We start from the raw sequence: 20,083 nt of genomic DNA, 5'->3' as shown, positions 1-20,083 counted from the left end.
ACTGAAATATTATTTCTGGGCAAAAGACAATTCTCACTTTTTTGTGGAATCGAACACCATCTGCCTCATGTTATGATTTGGGCTGGGATGATAGCTGAACATCTCGTTGGTCCTTATCTTTTCAATGGCACAATTAATCAACAAAGTTATCTGAGAATGATCAACAAGTGACTGCTTCCAAAATTAATCACAAAAGGGATCGCTGGCATAATCATGTTTCAGCAAGACGGTGTGCTCCAGCACATTTTGCTCTGAATGTCTGCAGATACCTTAATGAAATTTTTCCAAAATGCTGGATCAGATGCGAGTCAGAAGAGCTACTGACTCCACTGCCTTGGCCAGCAAGAAGCCCTGACATTATCTAACAAAGGGACAACACTTTAAATAAAAGATATTTAAAACATATCTATTAAATTTTTATTAATATTTTAAGTATATACATTTTTTTTCTCCTTTATTTGTAGTGCTGTATAAATGCTTTATGCAAAATTATAAATAAATGATGTGCTACTATTCCCATCCTGGGTAAATATTTTTGCCCAGGCTACTAAAAATTGTAGATGGGATAAATATCCTTTATCTGTAAAACATCTTCATTGCTCCTTTAGCTCATGCTATTTCAAACTGATTTTTTGGGGATAGACTGTTCCTTCTCTGATTTCCCTTATGAATTTCTGGGGGGTTTAAGCTAAAAAGCTTATGGATCCATGATATAGATATCACGGATTTTTTTTTAAAGAATTGGTAGACCCAAATTAACCTAATGGGCACTTTGGGCATAAGAATAATTATGAAAATACCAAATAGCAAACTGAGAGTCCTCATACTATATAACACCAAAAAACGCTGGCTCCATCAAGATTCCAGCATTCTCAGATGGAGGATCCACAAGTATCAGACCTACACCCACAGAAATAAAAATGGGAAGAAGGAATCAAGGATATAAACAAAATATCCATCAAACTAAATTGAAATAGTTTACAATCTTACCCAAGATCCCATTGGATGATTGCTTTTACTTTACGTACTAGTACCTATGTGGTCTGGATATGGCAGCTTTCCTTTTGAAACTAAGTGTGTACTCTATTTCCAATTCAATGATTGTGTAAGAGACAAACCAAAATCTGAGGTGCTAATTGGGTAAAGCCAGCCCTTATAATCTATATGTTGCATAAAAAAATAATTTTTACGGGGAAGTAATTCTAGCAAAATATAACTCTTGGCCTAGATATTTGAATGTGTGCTGTCTTGGCTTTATAAAACAGCTGATGTTAACAGAGTTCAAACTAATATTTTGACAATGATCACACAATCATACAGAAAGAAAGAAAGTGTAAAACACTGAAAAACATTTTCATTCAGTCTGTACAATTAATTAAAATAAAAAAATTATATTTGCAATAATTTTTACATCTGACGTTTTAAACTAATCTAAACAATAATATTAATATCACTGTCAGCTTATTGACAAATTAGTCTCAAGTCAGCATACATCTGCTGTGTAGCAGGTACTGTTTTCTTGTAGAAAAGGTCATTTTACTTATTTTTATTACTGTCTTTGTTGTAACCTTATTTATAAAAAACAAAAAAACAGAAAATTTATATAACAAAATATTTATTCAATAAATCACAATATGAAAATGCATTTTTAAAAAATGTAACTAAATAAATCAATGATTAACCATTTTTTTAAATTTCTTGATATTTCTTGTATTTCAGTTTATTTGTCATTTTCGGTTTTTATCATATTTTTGTAAATATTTATTAAATCTTGGTTAGGTGCAACAGGCTCATTTAAAACAGATTCAGAAACATTTTCCTTAATTGCAGTAAATGTGAAAAACATAAAAATAGGTAACACAAAATATGAATAAAATCCAACTCTTTTATAAAATTTCTTCATTTTTAATTATAAATTTTATGATACAAGATAATCAACTGGTAATGTGAAACAAATGTTAAAATAATAAAGTCTTTAAAAAAATGTAATAAAATGTAATTGCCATAGAAACGTTATGAAAAAGATACTCAAAACAATAAAATAGAGAAGAAGAACAGGAAGAGATGACGATAATGGATTATTTACAACAAAAAAAGCTGAAATTTTTACAAATAGAATTATACGCAGTAATAAAAATAATAAAAAGTTTTACCAAGAAAAGCATCAACTTGTCCAGCAATTCCTTTAATAGCTTTAAGAAAATTTGTAGGTAGAACAGCAAGGCACGGATGTTGACAAGGATCAATAACTGTTTCACTAGTAATAGCAAATTGTAAAAATTTCTGAGTCTGACTTATAACTTGTGGTCGACATAAGTCCACTGGATTACCAAGGCAATGTAAAAATCTGAACCAACACTGAGCGATGCAATCATTTGTCATTCCTTGTGGGATTAATTGTGAATCTTCTTCTACTGTAAACAAAATCATTTATATTAAAAGGTTCATACTAAACAAATACTAGCTAAAATATCAGAATGGCCACCTTTGAGACATTTCCACACTATATTGACTTATTCTTTATTAATATTACTAGATTACTACTCAAATTTTGCAGAAACCATAATATGATCTCAAAATCTACCTATTTTATGAGAAAACCAAACAAATTGAAGACATGGAAACACCCAGATTGGAAAAAAGGGGAATGGCAACTCGATCATGTTTGCATGGACCGGAATTATCACAAGGAGATACTGGATCGGACCATTACTTAATTAAAGTTAAAATAAAATTCACCCCGCATAAAAAGAAAAAATCCCAACCTAAAAACAAAAGAGCTTATGATCCACATAAATTAATAAACAATGCCATCTTTGAAGAAACAAAAAAAAAAAATCAAATTAACTAATAATTTAAAAGAAATGACATCCCAACTGAAAGAAATAGCTGAAGAACTAGCCCCTATAAACCCAAGAAAAAAACACCAATGGTGGAATGAAGAATGTGACAAAGGATTCAAAGACCGACACCGGGCTTGGATCAACCACCAAACTCAGAAAACTGAAGAATCTAACCATGAATTCACCAAACAAAGGAAAATAACTTAGAAAATTATAAGAGGAACCAAACGACAAGCCCAAAAAAACTTGATTCAGCAAATAGAAGAAAGTTCCAAGAAAACTAACTCCTGAGAGTATTATAAAATTTTTGGTCAGGCTCTTCAAAGATATGAACCACCCACCCTTATGCTGAGAGGAAAAAAAGGAAATATGGCCCACACCAAAAAAGAAAATGCTGAAATTTTGGCAGAAACCTTCAATAGACTCCTCAACTGTGACGACTCCCCAGAGCTTTTTGAGATTGACACTGAAACTCCAGTTATAACTTCACCCGTAAATATCAACCTGCCAACAATTCAAGAAGTTCTCGCAGCCTTAAATGAAATAAAAAACTACAAAGCAAGCAGAGAATACCAGCTTTTCGCAGAACTCTGGAAACACTCATCAGTTTATTCAGTCAAAACTTCCCTACATCTATGCCTCGTGAAAATATGGAACGAAGAATAACTTCCAGAACACTGGACCACAGCCCTCATTCATCCATTAAATAAAAAAGGGAATAAAACTAATCCAGAAAACTACAGAGGCATATCTCTCCTGGATTGCACATACAAAATCCTGTCGAGAATCATATACAACCGATGCAAAGACCAACTTGAACTGGAACTTGGGGAATACCAAGGGGGATTTAGGCCATGGAGAGGTTGCCCGGAGCAAATAATATCCCTAAAACTTATGATGGACTTATATAAAAGACGGAAAAAACAACTAATAATCATCTTCGTCGACTTTAAAAGGGCCTATGATTGTATACACCGACCATCCATGCTGAATATTCTGAGAAACCTGGGCCTTCACCCTAAACTCGTAAACATGATAAAATTAACTTTAACCAATACCCAGTCCAGAGTGAAATTCAGAGGTGAACTCTCTCAACCCTTCTACATAAAAACTGGATTGAGGCAAGGAGACGGCCTCTCACCACTCCTTTTTAACTGCGCCCTCAAATTTGTCATGAGAAAATTGTATGAAATAAATCCCAAAAATATAAAAATGGGTACTAAGAAAAACTCCATCACACTAAATTGCCTAGGATTTGCAGATGACCTCGCTCTTTTAGCAAATAATATTCAAGAAGCCAAAACACAAATCATGAGCCTTCAAAACCTAGCACAAAAGATAGGGCTTCATATCTCTTTCGAAAAAACTGAACTAATGGCCATAGATCCTTTGGTAATAGAGCACATTACGGTAAACAATCAGAAAATTAAAATAGTAAAACAATTTAAATATCTAGGGGAAATAATAACTTATAATTTAAATGAAAAAGTGACATGGCAAAACAGGACAAATAAAATGATTAAATCCCAAAAATTAACTTGGTCAACATATAACAAAAAATGCCTTTCTGCTAAAACAAAACTTAAACATTATAAAACTGTAGTACAGCCAGAAGTCACCTACGGAAGCGAGACCCTTTTCAAAATCACTCAGAAAAACCGAATTGAAAAAATTCTGAAAATAGAGAGGAGAATTGTCAGAACGTGTATCAATAAAAAACACCAAAAAGAAGGCCAATGGTGGATTTTGCCAAATGAGGTGGTGTATCGAGAAATAGAGCCTGTTACTGATACTATGCGGAAAAAAAGAATCTCTTTCTTTGGTCATCTCATAAGGACACCGGAAACAAGACTGTCAAGAAATATCATTGAAAAGCTCTGGTTCCAAAAGCTAGAAGTAGGATCGATCAAAGAAATTAGAGAAGATATGAAAGAATTGGGAATTTCCCTGACTGACCTACAGAATAAAACTGGAAAAATTACAAAGCTAAAAGACAAAAGCATTAGATTTAAACAAAAGACAGACAAACGACAAAATACAATGAAGACCCTCTTCATTGTATTTTGTCGTTTACTTCATCCGTAAACACCCTGTTTACGGATGAAGTAAAGAAAGCAAGATCTGAATGGATGAAGAAATACTGGGCAGCTCGGAAGAGTAAAATAACACGCTTTTCTCAGAAAAGATCCAACTAAAATTGACTTAAGTGGTCCCATGTTGGCCGTAAAAGCATAATAATAATAATAATAATAAATTACTAGATTAGCTCACTCCCTAGATATAATGGGTAACTGAAATTAATTAATAGTCACAACTCACAAATGAAAAAAATATAGTTAAATTAAATAAATGTGGTGTAAAAGTACATTTTATTTGCTTGAAAAACGAATACTTATTTTTCCACGTAGTCATTATTTAAAACTACACATTCTTCCCAGCAGTGAACCAGTTTTCTCATTCCATTGATGAAGAATGCTGGTGGTCTTTCCTTGACCTACAACCTCCAACGGATCCTTCATCATTTCATCACTGCGATGAAATGATACCCTTAACATCCCTCTTTAATAGCAAAAAGACAAAATTGCAAGACACCAAATCAGATGCCAGTATGGAGGGTGTGGAATAGGTTCAAATTCCAACTTCACAAGAGCCTCAAAGGTTACACATCACGTTTGTGGTCAAGCATTATTTTACTGCAGAATTATTAACTCCATGGATTGTCAAACGCGACACACACACCTCTAAGGTGTTTTAAAGTCTCATGTATAGCAAAGAATTTAGACAACCCAGCTTTCAGATAATACAGTGTTATAGAAATACAGGTGTTTGGAATCCCAGAATACTCACAAATTTTTTTTACAAAGGGTTGTGTTTTAAATTTGTTTGATTGTGGCATACCTTAGTGATACTATTCCATGCTTTGCCATTTTTCATCACCATAACAGCTTTTAGACTATGTTGAATGTCACTAGTGTTCACTTTTCTGCTATTAAAAATTCAGTCATACCTACTGCTTTTTGCATCATTTTGTTCTCCTGTTAAATTCCAATGTACATTATATTTCAGTTGCTCCTTGCATTCACCCATTGATATTTTTTTAATAGGAGTACCTCAAGAATGGTATTCATTCTGTCATCCAAATTTATAATGTGAAGAAATGAAAACTCTGCCACGGATTCATAATTGATGTGTTTCAATAAATTAAGGAGTATTATCTGCATGAGCGCAGAGCTGAACGGAGGACATTTTATGAAATTTATGACTTTTTCATGTAAAATCATTCACTTATATTATCTTTATTTTGTCAATTTCTGGGTGGATATTTTACTGTTTATCATAAATGGAATGTAACAGTGAATGAATCATTAATTTAAAAAAAATGTTTTATTTAAAGTAAGAGAATTACAAAATAGAAAATAGTTGCAAGTTATTTTTATAATATTGAAAAAATTGCATCTTGAACAAAGGGATGAACATATATATAAATAACTTACATATCTTCAATTCAGGAAATGATGGACCATTCATAAAATCAAGTAGACGTTGTGTAAGTGCTAAATTAACTCTATTCCACTGTTCCACAAGAGCAACCCTATGCCTCCAGTTCATACACATTTCGCGTAATGTTTTCCATAAAGGTGGTGATGGAAAACAGTGGACACAAGCTAACAACCATACTTCAAATAAAACACTTAACACTCTTTCACAAAGTTGATCTCCAACATCATCTACAACAAACAATACATCATAATTCTTAGATCAACTTGACAAAACTTAAACCTCTTAAATTGCAACATGCTGTCTTAAAACCTAAAATATTTTTCCAAATTTTTTCTGAAATATAATGGAGTTTTTTCTTCTGTAGTGTTATTAATTTTCTTATCAGATCTGGAAGTATATCTTAAGAAATTAATAAAAAAATCATGATTTATTATGGTTTTTTTAAAAAATAATACATAAATTATTTTTTTGCAGACAAAACACAAAAGAAAAAGCTTCTTTTAAAATAAATTATCATCATATTTAGACGTTATGGAACATTTACACAAGTTTTTTTTTCTATTTTAGATTTATTCTAAAGTGAAATCAATTTAAAAAAAATGTTATAAGCCTGTCTTTTTCTTTTATCATAAAAATTAACTTTTAATATAAAGACTACTTTAGTAAAAAAACTTTTCACCATAACTTAAATATGTGTAATATTTAAAATATTGCTATTATTTTCTTATAATCTTAATAAATCAATAACTTGAACATGTATGCGTGTGCACGCGTGTAAATAGCATATATGTGTTTGTGTATGTGTGTATTTCATATAAAGATAAATTTTCCAACAAAAAAAAGTAAAAAGTATTGTTACAGGCAACCAAAGGTGTAGGATTAGCTTAAAACAGTTTAATCACTTGTTAGAAATTTAAAGTAATGAATTGTAGTAGAAATAATGAAGATGGACCACTGAATGTGAAAATAGGAAGAGAAAAGAATATGGAGGTAGAAGAATTTTGTTATTTGGGAAGTAGAATTACTAAAGATGGATGAAGCAGGAGCGATATAAAATACCGAATAGCACAGACGAAACGAGCCTTCAGTCAGAAATACGATTTGTTTACATCAAAAATTAATTTAAACGTTAGGAAAAGATTTTTGAAAGTATATGTTTGGAGTGTAGTTTTATATGGAAGTAAAACTTGGCTGATCGGAGTACCTGAGAAGAAAAGATTAGAAGCTTTTGAAATGTGGTGCTATAGGAGAATGTTAAAAATCAGATGGGTGGATAAAGTGACAAATGAAGAGGTGTTGTGGCAAATCAATGAAGAAAGAAGCATTTGGAAAAATATAGTTAAAAGAAGAGACAGACTTATAGGCCACATATTAAGGCATCCTGGAATAGTCGCTTTAATATTAGAGGGTCAGGTAGAAGGGAAAAATTGTGCAGGCAGGCAACGTTTGGAATATGTAAAACAAATTGTTAGGGATGTACGATGTAGGGGGTATACCGAAATGAAACGACTAGCACTAGATAGGGAATCTTGGAGAGCTGCATCAAACCAGTTAAATGACTGAAGACAAAAAAAGAAGTTTAGAATCTAGAAATATTTATTTTGTAGTATAGTTTATTTATTTCGTAGTAGTAATGATTATTTCTTTATTATTAGTCTTCTTTAATTAATGTTTCTAAATACTAATTCCTCAATATCTCCTAATGATGAATATTTAACAATTGAAATGGCCATCTAGTCTTAAATTTAATGTTTGTTAAAGATTTCTGAGTGCTTTTTAGATATATTATTTATTTCAAGAATTTTTACTTTTGATATGAACTAGACTCAAATGAAGGTAGAGAAGAGCTATGTCTGATAACATATACAAAAACCATAATGAATTAATTCAAATGTAATCAATCCAATGATTTAATAGAAAAATCTCATGCACGAATGAAACAGAGACTACACAATTTTGAAAACAATTTTTTTAAACTGCAAGATCACAATATTTTAATTTAAATATATTTTTATTTTTATAATATGACCTCAAGCTTGCCTCTATATGGATTTTATTAAGGAAGAATGAGATGGATATAACGAATATTGAAAAGATACCAAATTCTCAATGGGAATTGTACCTGAGACCAACTGATTTAAAAGCCACACCATAACCACTAAATTAACCTTTGTGCCAATACTTTCTTGTATCTGATATATGAGGAATTAAAAGTCCAAAAACAGCAACAATGATAACAAAGTTTCAAAGAAAATTATAACTAATTATAACTTCAAAACTGGAGTGGAAGTAAAAGTAACGGCTAAGGAAAAAATTAATCACATATTACTGCAAAGGAAGAGTGGGTAAGAACTATGCAGGTGACTTTTGTAGAGTTGAATGTCAAGCTAATGGAAACAAACACATTAAAAGGAGCAAAATCCATGGTATCAAGTACATGCATAACGGCAGAATGTTATAAGATCCATAATTTTATAATTAAATGAAATTATGTCAAAAGTATACCTTTAACTGTAGGTGGTGCTAGAAGAGTATCATTTATAGAAAGTAAAAACAGAAGAAGTGCTTCCCATGTCTGTCTGTCCATGTTGGTAGAAGACTGTGCTACTTGTTGCAAAGTCCTAAGAACACGATGACATAGTACTGCTTGTCGGTTAATGGTATCAAGACCTAAAAATACAGAATTTTCTTTACATAAGCTGAAATGCTATAAATAAAATTAACTTTAATGTTTTCAAAGTGTAACCTGTTTTTAGTATATATATATATATATATATATATATATATATATATATATATATATATATATATATATATATACATATATATATATACTTACTCATGAGAAGCATGAATAACTAACACTTATTTTATAGCACAATAGTCCTGATTATTGTTTGGATATTTATCCAATATTCTGCTTCAGTTAAAGATATTACGCATGAAAAAAGAAGTTAACTATTCCTGAAAAATAATAATACAGTCAAACCCAATATTAAAATTATTTTTAAATTACACAGTATAATATAAAGATATAAATGCTTCCATAGTTAATTTTAATAAATTATTTAAACAAATATTTGGAAGAATCTATTTAAAATTAAATTGAAATATTTCCTTAAAAAAACAAACAATATTGCACTGCAGGTAAGTGTTTAGATGATATTAATCAATAATATTAATAAAAAATTAACCTGAATTTCTTGAATCCTTGATAAAAATGTACTTAAATTAACTAAAATTAAAAAAAAAAAAATCCTTCAAAGCAGAAAATATAGAAAGATAGATAGATCTTACCTCACTTTTATTTATGTAGAAATAATGTTTATTAGAGATAATTTCATCGTCAGTTTCTTTGCCTTCCATGTTTTATTAAAATAATACATCATCATTCAATTAAAATTAGCCATACACAATTAAATATGATGTGTGCGAGAGGATTATGCAGCAGATCTAAATTGGTGCAGTACTCGGTGAGAAAAAAATCATTTGGTTATAAGTCAATAAACTGAAGCCAAGACACATCAAGTAATATAAATGAAGACAAGAGTTTTAAGAAAGAATACTTTAGGTTAGATTAGATTCAGTATTTTTATTAATAATCAATTTACATATTCCTAACTGTAGCTGCTCTTGACTATTATTGTTTATTTCCTAATTTAATTTTTTTTTTCAATACTCATATATGTTGTTACATTTGATATTTTAATGTTTTATTTTTAATTGTATACAATTGTATGTTTTGATTGTGTGCAACAAATCTTGCCTAAAGTAACCTACTGGTTTTACTTAAATATTATCACAAACACCACATTTTATTTTGTAAATTTCCCATTTGCTATGATGTATTTTACTTCAGTATTTAAAAAAAAAAAATGTTTTTATTAGTTTACTAGCAGACCGGGTAATGCTTCACTATTGCTAGATTTGAGTATATATATATATATATATATATAATTAAATGAACACAACTGAAAGTTTGATAAAACATTAACAAAATGAACATTATGGAACTTCACAAAATTTAATCTTTCCCTTCTTCACTTTTCCCTTTCCCTATTTTCATTTTTGCTAATTACCTTTCCCTTTCTCCATTTTCCCCTTTCCCTTTCCAACCACCATTTTCCTTTCCCTTTACAATTTTCTTTTTTCTCCTTTCTTCTTTCCATTTCCTTTTGCCCTTCTTCCCTTTTACCATTTCAATTTTTCCCTCTTTCTCTTTTCTGATTTTCCTCTGTGTGTAAATCGGTCCAGTAGTTTTTTAGTCTATAGCAGACACACATATCGGAAACATTAAAATGGAAATGTAAAATATTTAGTATAGCGTGTTGCTTTTATGTCCAAAAGATAGCGCTGCTTTTAAAAAAAAAAAACATGTTTTTACCTGTCACAGGTGTGACATCTTAGGTATATAAATAGTAGGTATATAAAAACACGCACATATTCAAATGCAATGTTGTGTCAAAATTTCAAAGCAATCGGTGAAGAACTTTCAGAGATTTTACATTTTGAACAAACGAACATTTACATTTTCATTTATATAGATCTATCCTGTATTATTTTTTATCATACATTTTTAGAATATTTTCACTTATTGTGTTATATGTATATTTTAATTACTGTATCTTTAAATATGAGAGTAAGTCATAAAATAAAAAGAAAATTACACCATTATTATTATTTGCAAATAAATGAAAAAAATACGCTTATTTTTTGTCATAACTCTTTCTTACACCGTGTTTAATTCATCTTTTAAGAATACTTTTTTTAAATCCTTCATGAAAAAAACGTTTTTCGTTTGTTACATAGTCAATTTTACATCACTTTCTTAACCACTTCATCAGAATGAAAATGATTGCCTAGTAACTCTCCTTTCAGTGGGCTAAAAAATTAAAAATCCCTTATTGCCAGTAAGGACTGTATAATGAGTAATTCAGTAGCTCAAAACTGGGATCTTGAAGGCAAAGTATTGTTACAAGTAAAGCGTTATTCTCAGTATCAGATTAAGCCTGTACCAAGTTGGAGGATCTGGTGAGTCCGGATATGTTTTTGGTGCAATTTGTGCTTTTTCTTATGTTTATTGGTTCCGCGGTTCAATTATCTGATTTGGACATTACACATCAGTCGGTGGAATTTAACTGGAAGTGTTTTTTTAAAGAAGATTGATTTTTGGAAGATGGATTTACTTTTTATTAAGCTTATTGTTTAAGCGACCATATTGCCATTGGCAATAGGGAAAATAATTGTCTGACTGACACTGTTACATGTTAGTGCAGGTTAGTGGACATGTTTGTATTCAGTTGTTTATGAACTGGGATGGTCATTATCGGTATCGGTAAGGGTTATCAGGTTGTCGGTATGGAATTGGGTTATCGTTATCGATAGTGAAAACATTGTGGAACAAATAAATAATAATTAATTTTATTTATTAGCAAGATACAGAGTGTTCCAGGAAGTATTTACACCCACACTGGAGTCATCTGTACACAGGTAAAAGGTATATGGGAAGGAGAGTAGAACACGATTTCAGCAATCTTTTACCTGTCCTGCCCTCCAATATGGAGGAAAGTCCAGAAAAAGAGCCTGAAGTATCTCCTGAGCCTACAACCTTGAGGCAGGAGGATATGGAGCTTGTGGAGGGTTTTACCCGCCCACCCCAGTTCGGTGATGGAGGGAAGAAATGGTGCCAAGAGAATCAAGACCAGCAAATCCTCCACTGAAGAAGAGGAGGATGTACCCCTTGACCTGAGGGAAGTGGCCAGAGACTTGAGCAGCTGGCCAAGAACCTTAAAAAAATATATATATTGACAAGAACGTCAAGCGCAGCATCAAGGAAGTTGAGGTGGACCTTGGTGTTGCTGTTAGGGACTTGCGCAGAGTGGTCAACGCTTATTCTACCACCCTGCGGGGGAATCAAACTGCAGAGGTGGCTACTCAGACTGTGGTTGCCACAAGGTGCCCTGTCCTAGACAGGCTGGAAAATGGAGTCCCAGTCAAGCGCATATGGCCGATTTCATTAAAAAAAATTGGCCAAGGAAGGTGTATCACAATACACATACAAGGACCCCAGAGAGGCAAGAAGGCGCTGTTGAAACTGTTGCAGTAATCGACATAAGTGAGATCACTGAGGGCAAATTGTTAGATGTGCTGGTTATTGGTGATAAGGCACTTGCCGGTGGCATGGCTGTTGAGTGCTTCCAGGATCTGAGTAGAACCCACCGGGTTGGTCTAGTGGTGAATGCATCTTCCCAAATCAGCTGATTTGGAAGTCGACAGTTCCAGCGTTCAAGTCCTAGTAAAGCCAGCTATTTTTACACGGACTTGAATACTAGATCGTGGATACCGGTGTTCTTTGGTGGTTGGGTTTCAATTAACCACACATCTCAGGTATGGTTGAACTGAGAATGTACGAGAGTACACTTCATTCACACTCATACATATATCATCCTCTGAAGTATATTATCTAAACGGTAGTTACTGGAGCCTAAACAGGAAAAAGAAAGAAAAGAAAAGGATCTGAGTAGAGGATGTACTGGCAGACGCTATGGAGGTGAAAATTGTGGACAAGGAGACTGGGGAGTGGCCCCCGATCATGAACGCCTTCCATGTATGGTGCTGACAATGACTTTGCCCAAGTATTTTCCAACCATGGCAGAAGCATGGGGTCCTTACAGGCAGAAATTTATGGCACTAAGTCTGCCACTTATGTTCGGAAAATCCTTGAATGCGATGGGAGGATGACGGGGCAGAATTATTATGTGACTATCTGGGCGGCAGATCTCCCTCTGCCTGGCGAAATGAGTTGATAGTTGAATCTACGCACAAGATGGAGATGCTTGTTCTGAAACCGACAACGTTGTTCACAGATCTTTTGAAAACAGTTATATGCGAGGTTGTGGTCCCTGGCAAGGTGGAAATCCTTTCCATTCAGAAAACAGGGGACCACATGGAAATTAAAGTAAAGGACGACAGAAGTAATGTGGGTGCATTTAAGCAGGTGGTCGTTAATGCCTTAAAGGATGGCTCAGTGCACACTAGGGCTGAGAGTACCACACTGAGAATCTGAGATCTTGAATGCGATATTCAGACAGAGGACTCTGGGAGGTCGCTGGACCGGAACTCCCCGGTAATTTGCGCTACAATATCAGACGGGGTATGATGACACCAAGGTTGCAATATGCAGGCTGCCAGTGGCATTAGCGGCGATGATTACACAGAAGGGCCGAGTCATGTTAGGACTAGTTTCGTGTCTTGTTGACATTAGAGTGCAACCTATGAAGTGCTGCTATAGATGTTTTGAGATCAGCCACACGGCTAGAGGATGTCGTGAAGATAGGTTGGGAACATGCTTCAACTGTGGAGGAGGCATTAACTCAGACTGTAAGGAGGCATCCAGATGCTTGTCCTGTGGCATTGAAGGGCACCAGACGAGCTCCACTGAGTGCCCTAGAGAAGCTGTTAAGGATGTTGCGAGTGACAGCCGAGGGAGGACTGGCTCAACAACTGCATGGAAATGAAGATTGTGCAAATAAATCTAAACCATGCTGCACTGGCCCACGATCTATTGGCCAGGTATGCATCGGAGATGGGCATGAACCTCGCGCTCATCTCCGAGCCACACATTAATCATCCCTGATTAGGGTGGCATCTGTCAGGGGATGGGCGTGCTGCCATATGGTCATGCGGTACTACACCTATCCAGGATGTATACCTGAGGGAATTCATTGGGGTGAGGGCCAGGGGGATCTACCTCTATTCATGCTACATGTCACCCAACATCACAACAGAGAGGTTTGAGGATAAACTGGACTGCATTGCAAGGGATCTCCCCACACACTGCCCCACTCTTCTTGCAGGGGACTTCAATGCATGATTTGTAGACTGGGGCTTCACAAGGACCAACTTCTGCAAGAGACTACTATCAGAGAGCTGCAACACTCGACCTGGATCCTGACACGAGCTGAGCACCAGGGGCCTGAACCATGGTGCTTTTGCAGAAGAGCTTGACTTCAGTGGAATATGGGAAGTATATATGGCAGAAGAGAAAGTATCTCAACTTGTGTGCTCACTCGAGGTGGCGTGCTCTGTATTACCACAGAGATATTCTGCGAAGGGTCACCCGTCAGTTTATTGGTGGATCACCAATAATCAGTTTATTGGTGGATCACTGAGATATCCAAAAACAGAGGCGTGTCACATGGCTAGGAGATGTGTGACAAGGGTGCGTCTCCCAGCCCTCAGGGACATTTATATGGCCAAATATCGGAAATGCAAGAAGGACCTCGTCAGAAGTATTCAAGACGCATAAAAAATGTCCTGGAGGCAACTAATTACAAAAATAGAAACTGACCTGTGGGGAAGGCCATTTACTCTACTGGTAAGGGCAGCCCTAAGTCCCAGAGTTAAAGTCATGCAGGATGTTCGGGAGGTCTGGAAAATTATAGAAGAGCTCTTTCCTGGTGGCAAGGGATCAACAATTGATGACGGGGACAACGAGGAAAATCTGCCTCTCTTCACCCAAGATGAACTTCTGGAGGCAACATCACGTATACCTCTGGCTAAAGCACCAAGCGCCAGGAATGGTTGCCAAATTTAGTTGTCAAGGTGGCGTTTGGGCACAGCCGGAGTTTTTTCTGGAGGTGTATAACATGTGCCTTCAAGAGTGCATTTTCCCCAAGAAATGGAAGCGCCAGCAGCTGGTACTTGTTCCAAAACCAGAGAGACTGTTCTAAACAGTTTATAGACTGATTGTCCAGATACAATTACTTTTTTGTTATCAAGATGAGAAATGAATTTTTTAGTGTATGAAGAAATACCAAGCCTGCTGACTGATTCAAACCCAGAACCTTCTCGATTAAAGGCAAAACAGTACCACTTCGCTGTGGAAGTCAGTATATTCAGCTGCTTTTGTTTACGTTCTCATTTTAGAATTAGAAGAAAACTAAATCAAATGTTTTATCTAACTGGTTTGCAGTTCTGGGATCTGGAAAGTAAATGCAGTGTAGTAGTAACTGTGAAAAAAATCAGGATTAATGAAGTAAATTGAACAATACTAATTAAAAAATGAAACACATTTACTTTTGGAACTATTGTAACCTTCAGAAAGAGAAATAAAATTCATCTTACTAAAATAATTAAAGCTCTGTATACTTCTAAATTAACACTTAAAAAAGTAACCCTACCCTGCAGTTTAACAAGGAGACATGAAACCGGCAGCTAAATGGTTAATGTGAAATTTAACCAATTATCTTTTATCCTTAAAGGTAAAATACAGGTCCAATCTTTTTTTATCTATGGAAACACGTATAAACCTAATATATGATGTACATAATGTGTAATTATGAACTGATTAGAATAAAATATTAATTAATAAAGAGAAACTACTAAATTTAAATGCTTATGCATTCACTTTTATACGTGCTTGGAATATCATAAATACTAATTTATTTCAAATTTAATTAAATTGAGTGTCAGACTGCACAATTTTGAATAGAACATCTCAATGGTATGTATTTTTTAATTTTTACCAAAATACTAGATTGAAGTTTTTAAAACCAAAATTCTATCTCAATTTTTACATAACTTTCATTGACATTATTACCTTCATGCACATAGAACTCATTTGCGCGTGCACACACACACACACACACACACACACACACACACACACACACACACTCTCTGCATGCTCATAAAAATAACCATTAATTAAAAGTAAATTCATTAAATTATATTTAAATATGTGTATATATATATTTAGTCTGTATTTTTAATAAAATAAAAAAATTCTAGAGAGAAAATTTACTCACTTAGATCCAAGTACAGGAAAGGCCACACTTGCAAAAGAAAAAAGTTAAAAATATATATATAAATTTAAAGAATATAAAAGATTACTTGAAAATAATATGAAGATTGAAAAACAGTTACGGAACCAAATTTCTATACTCTAAGAGTAATTAGAAACAGTAATTTTTGAAAAATATAAATTTCAATAAATAAACCCTGAAAAAACCTTAAAAAAGTTTAAAGAAGATTTAGATTCTAATGTAAAATTTTAACCATTAATAGGTAGGATAAATGTCTAAACAGTGCAGGTTTAAATCAATAGAAGCATTTTATGCTAAATTAGGTAATTTATGTTTTTTATTTTATTTACAGTAATATTTATATTACTAAAATAATAACTATTTTGTTTATTAGGGTTACAGAACACATTACAGCTTATATATACATCAAGCACTAAAAAATATAGTGTATAAATAATTATAATTATATTATTGCTTAATTAGTAATATATATTTAAAGTTTTAATTGAACTGTTATATATTTACGTTAATAAATAAAAAGTAATTAGTAATTTTTAAAGAAAAAATAATTTACAAAGTATTGTAATAAATAAAATTTACAACCTGGAAGAAATAAAAAAAAAAAAAAAACTGCAATAAACATTTTTTAAAAAGCAAAATTTTTTTTAGTGGATAAAGAAGTACAATATGGATACTACCCCTCCAAAATGAAATTAATGCTAACATGAAAATGTTCTCATATAGTTAACAATAACCACCAGGTTTTACACATGCTAGCTGTACAGCATGAACAATTACATCCTCATACATGGACTGCATTTAATAAGCTGTCTACATGCCAGTTAAAGACAATGCATCTCTGAGGATGTTATGATGCCTGGTAAGTAAACATATCAGCAACAATTATTTATGGTAGGAGTAGAATCTAATAAGCATTATATTTTCCCCTAATAGTTTGTAAAAAATCTTTACTATAATCCCTGATGATAATACAAGCCACAGTTAACTGTATTTGCCAATAATCTGGTGTTAATTGTTCTGAGACATCTCAGTAAGCAGGCTAAGAGTAATAATAAAAATAGGAAATAAAGATATAAACTACTAATGCCTCAAGCTTCTATTCAATAAGCATACCCTAAAAACCACCAGTTACAAAATAAGTTTCTCTGTGGATTCGGTGACAGCAGGCTGATTGTATTTAATGGGTAATAAATATATTAGATAAAAGGACTTAATATTTAAAAAAATAAATTTGTAGAATTAATAAGAGGTAAATCAAGAAAACTATTTCTAAATATTGCTGCTGCAGTTCTACAATCACAATTCTACACATGTAAACAGAGTCATTTGACATGTAAAGAACAGATTGATACTATTCTTACTCAGCTGTGTGTAGACTGTAGAGTTCTGGGTGCTTATTACAATTAAGAAAATTGAGACATCCAATTTTTTGTGTGAAATTTGTCTGCGATTAGTTTCTTGAACACAATGACCATTAAACTGGATAAAATTCATCATCAGAGTTACAATGTTTATGGAGAAAATGCAATTTGTAATTCTACAGAAAAAGAGATGGGCGAGATTATTTAATGAAGGCTGCAATAATAATGTGCACAATGATGACAGTGCAGGAGATCATCTTTGATCATTGACAATTTGGTGCGAACAACTGATAACTTGATTAATGCGAACAGATGATTCACAATCACATATCTTTCCAAAAATTTTATATTTCCTTCTATATTAAATTATGCCTGAGTAAGAAATTGAATTATTAGAAATTGTTTGCATACTAGGTATCTAAGATATTTACAGAAAATCACAAAATGAAACAGTTGGCCAGACTGTTGGAATTTTTAACTCTGTAATGAGAACAAGACCATGACTTCTAGAGCTGTATAGTCACAGGAGTATGAGTCATAGGTATTACATGTAATGCACAAAATGAAACTACAATTTGTGGAATGGAGATATACACACTTCATCACCTAGAAAAACAAAGTGTAAGCCGATGTCTTCTACTCAGAAGTTCATGTGCAGAGTAATTTGAGATAAAATAGGAGGGTTTCCTTGTTGACCTCTTGCCTCAAGGTTGCACAATCATTAGTGATGTCTATTACAAAATGCTGAAAAAATTAGAACATACAATCTAGAAAAAGTGATGTGACTTGCTTAACCAAGTCATGCTGGTTCATGACAATGCTCTCCCACATCTATCACCACAACATAACATCTCCTGATGACTTTCGGCTGGGAACAGTTTGACCACTCCCCATGTAGCCCATATCTTGCATCAAGTGACAAATCATCTCTTACTGTCTTAAAACCTTTTTTCTTGGCTAAAAGTTCCATGACAATGAAGTCAAAAAGTCATTAAAACATGGATTGTATAGCAGCATCATTCAATGATGAAGGAACACAACTTCTAGTCCCATCTATTATAAGAACCTCAAAGAATGATGAGAATTATATAGAAAAATGGAGTAAGATTCGCTCTTCAAATATCAATAAAAAATTTATCTACATTCTTTATCTTTTGTAACAGCCATTTGCAACTTACTTCTGAATAATCTTTCATATATAAGAAAAGTTTTGGAAAATAAGTAAAGTTTATGATTTAGTGAAACAGAAGTATATTTGAAAAATTTGGCAAAACTTAAAAAAGGAATTGACTTAAAAAAATTTGTTATCACGTCTGTTGTTGAACAAAAAATGAAGAGTCATGAAGAAAGAGATTACAAATGTTAAAATACATAATATTTGCAAACTGATAAAATTTCCTGGGAGGAAGCTGAACTAGCGCATTGGTGTAATGGCATATGTAATTAAATAGATTTAGATTGATAATTAACAAAAAAATAGTTTTGTATTAATGGTCAGAATGGAGAAGGAACTGGAAAATGCTGTTACTCTGAATGGAATGCTGCTGTAAATTATGAAAAATATAAAATCAAGTTTAACAAAAGGTGATATACGTTAAAAAACTTCTATTAAGCTCCATTTGCTATGAAAAAAAAGTGTTCCTAAATCAATAGAAATGTTAACGTACAAATCCTACTGGATTCCAGTAGTAATTTAGGCAATTAGGTTACAGATCATGATAGAAAAGGACTAGAGAATTTTTTTTTGGAAAATGAAATTTCTTATAAAGAACTAAAAGATCAGGATAAGAAATGTAAAAATGCATTAACAACTTCAACAATTTGAGATAGAGAACTGAAAAATTCTTGGATAATGTTTAGATAATATGAAGTGAATAGGAAATGAAAGAAAGAGGGAGATGATCAAAGGAAAGACAACTATGGAAACAATAAAAGATGGTTTTAAAGAACTAGGAACTGACTAGGTATGTGTTCTAAAACAGGAAGCTTGTCATTTAGAGAGATGATAAACCACACCTATGAGGTCAACAACTTATATTTATATTTTATGAGGAATGAGGATGTTTAGTTTTACCTGACAGGTACCTGATTGAAAGCAGGTTCAATGATTTGTCTTCATTATCCTAAATATGCCGTTAACAAAATAATTTTTCATCTAAAAACTAGTTGTTTTAACAAGTTCGTGTTATCTAAAGAAATATCTTCAACCATCCTTTTAACTGTAGGGATGCGAGTTATCCAACAGGATCATAAATCAAATGGTTCTGGTTACAATTGGAGGTGGGTAAAGTCCCAGATAACATGAAACTGGAACCCATTTATAACTTCAAGGTTTCATAACTTGAAAAATGATATATAGTAAGGATAAAGCATTAGAAAACTAAAGATGCATTTGATAAGCCGGTTCAGAAATAAAAATTAAATTAAATGATACTGCATGAACTTTCTCTTTCAATTAATAAGCTTGCATTCTTTTGGCATTTCATTGAAGAAAAAAAAATAGCTGACAAGTAATTAAAATTACTGAAGTAAAATTAAATCAGAAACAAGA

At 32.9% G+C, this 20,083-nt stretch overlaps 1 protein-coding gene across 9 annotated transcripts in view; it reads right to left on the bottom strand.

Annotated features, from left to right (window-relative positions):
* The window catches only part of LOC142323805 (ral GTPase-activating protein subunit beta), a 110,844-nt gene that overhangs the window by 77,972 nt on the left and 12,789 nt on the right, over positions 1-20,083 (bottom strand). For 5 of the 9 annotated variants that reach the window (XM_075364040.1, XM_075364038.1, XM_075364044.1 and 2 more), the window contains exons 4-7: positions 16,154-16,180; positions 8,850-9,014; positions 6,338-6,571; positions 2,154-2,414 (exon numbers count right to left, since the gene is read on the bottom strand). In XM_075364040.1, the coding sequence (XP_075220155.1) occupies positions 2,154-2,414; positions 6,338-6,571; positions 8,850-9,014; positions 16,154-16,180 (687 nt within the window). Of the gene's footprint in view, positions 1-2,153; positions 2,415-6,337; positions 6,572-8,849; positions 9,015-16,153; positions 16,181-20,083 lie in introns of those variants that run through there. The other 4 variants (XM_075364041.1, XM_075364047.1, XM_075364043.1 and 1 more) reach the window with 2 other exon arrangements.

This window comes from Lycorma delicatula, chromosome 4, assembly GCF_047948215.1.
Source record: "Lycorma delicatula isolate Av1 chromosome 4, ASM4794821v1, whole genome shotgun sequence".
In the NCBI taxonomy this organism is placed as follows: domain Eukaryota; kingdom Metazoa; phylum Arthropoda; class Insecta; order Hemiptera; family Fulgoridae; genus Lycorma; species Lycorma delicatula.
This window is presented reverse-complemented; position numbering and strand designations above follow the sequence as displayed.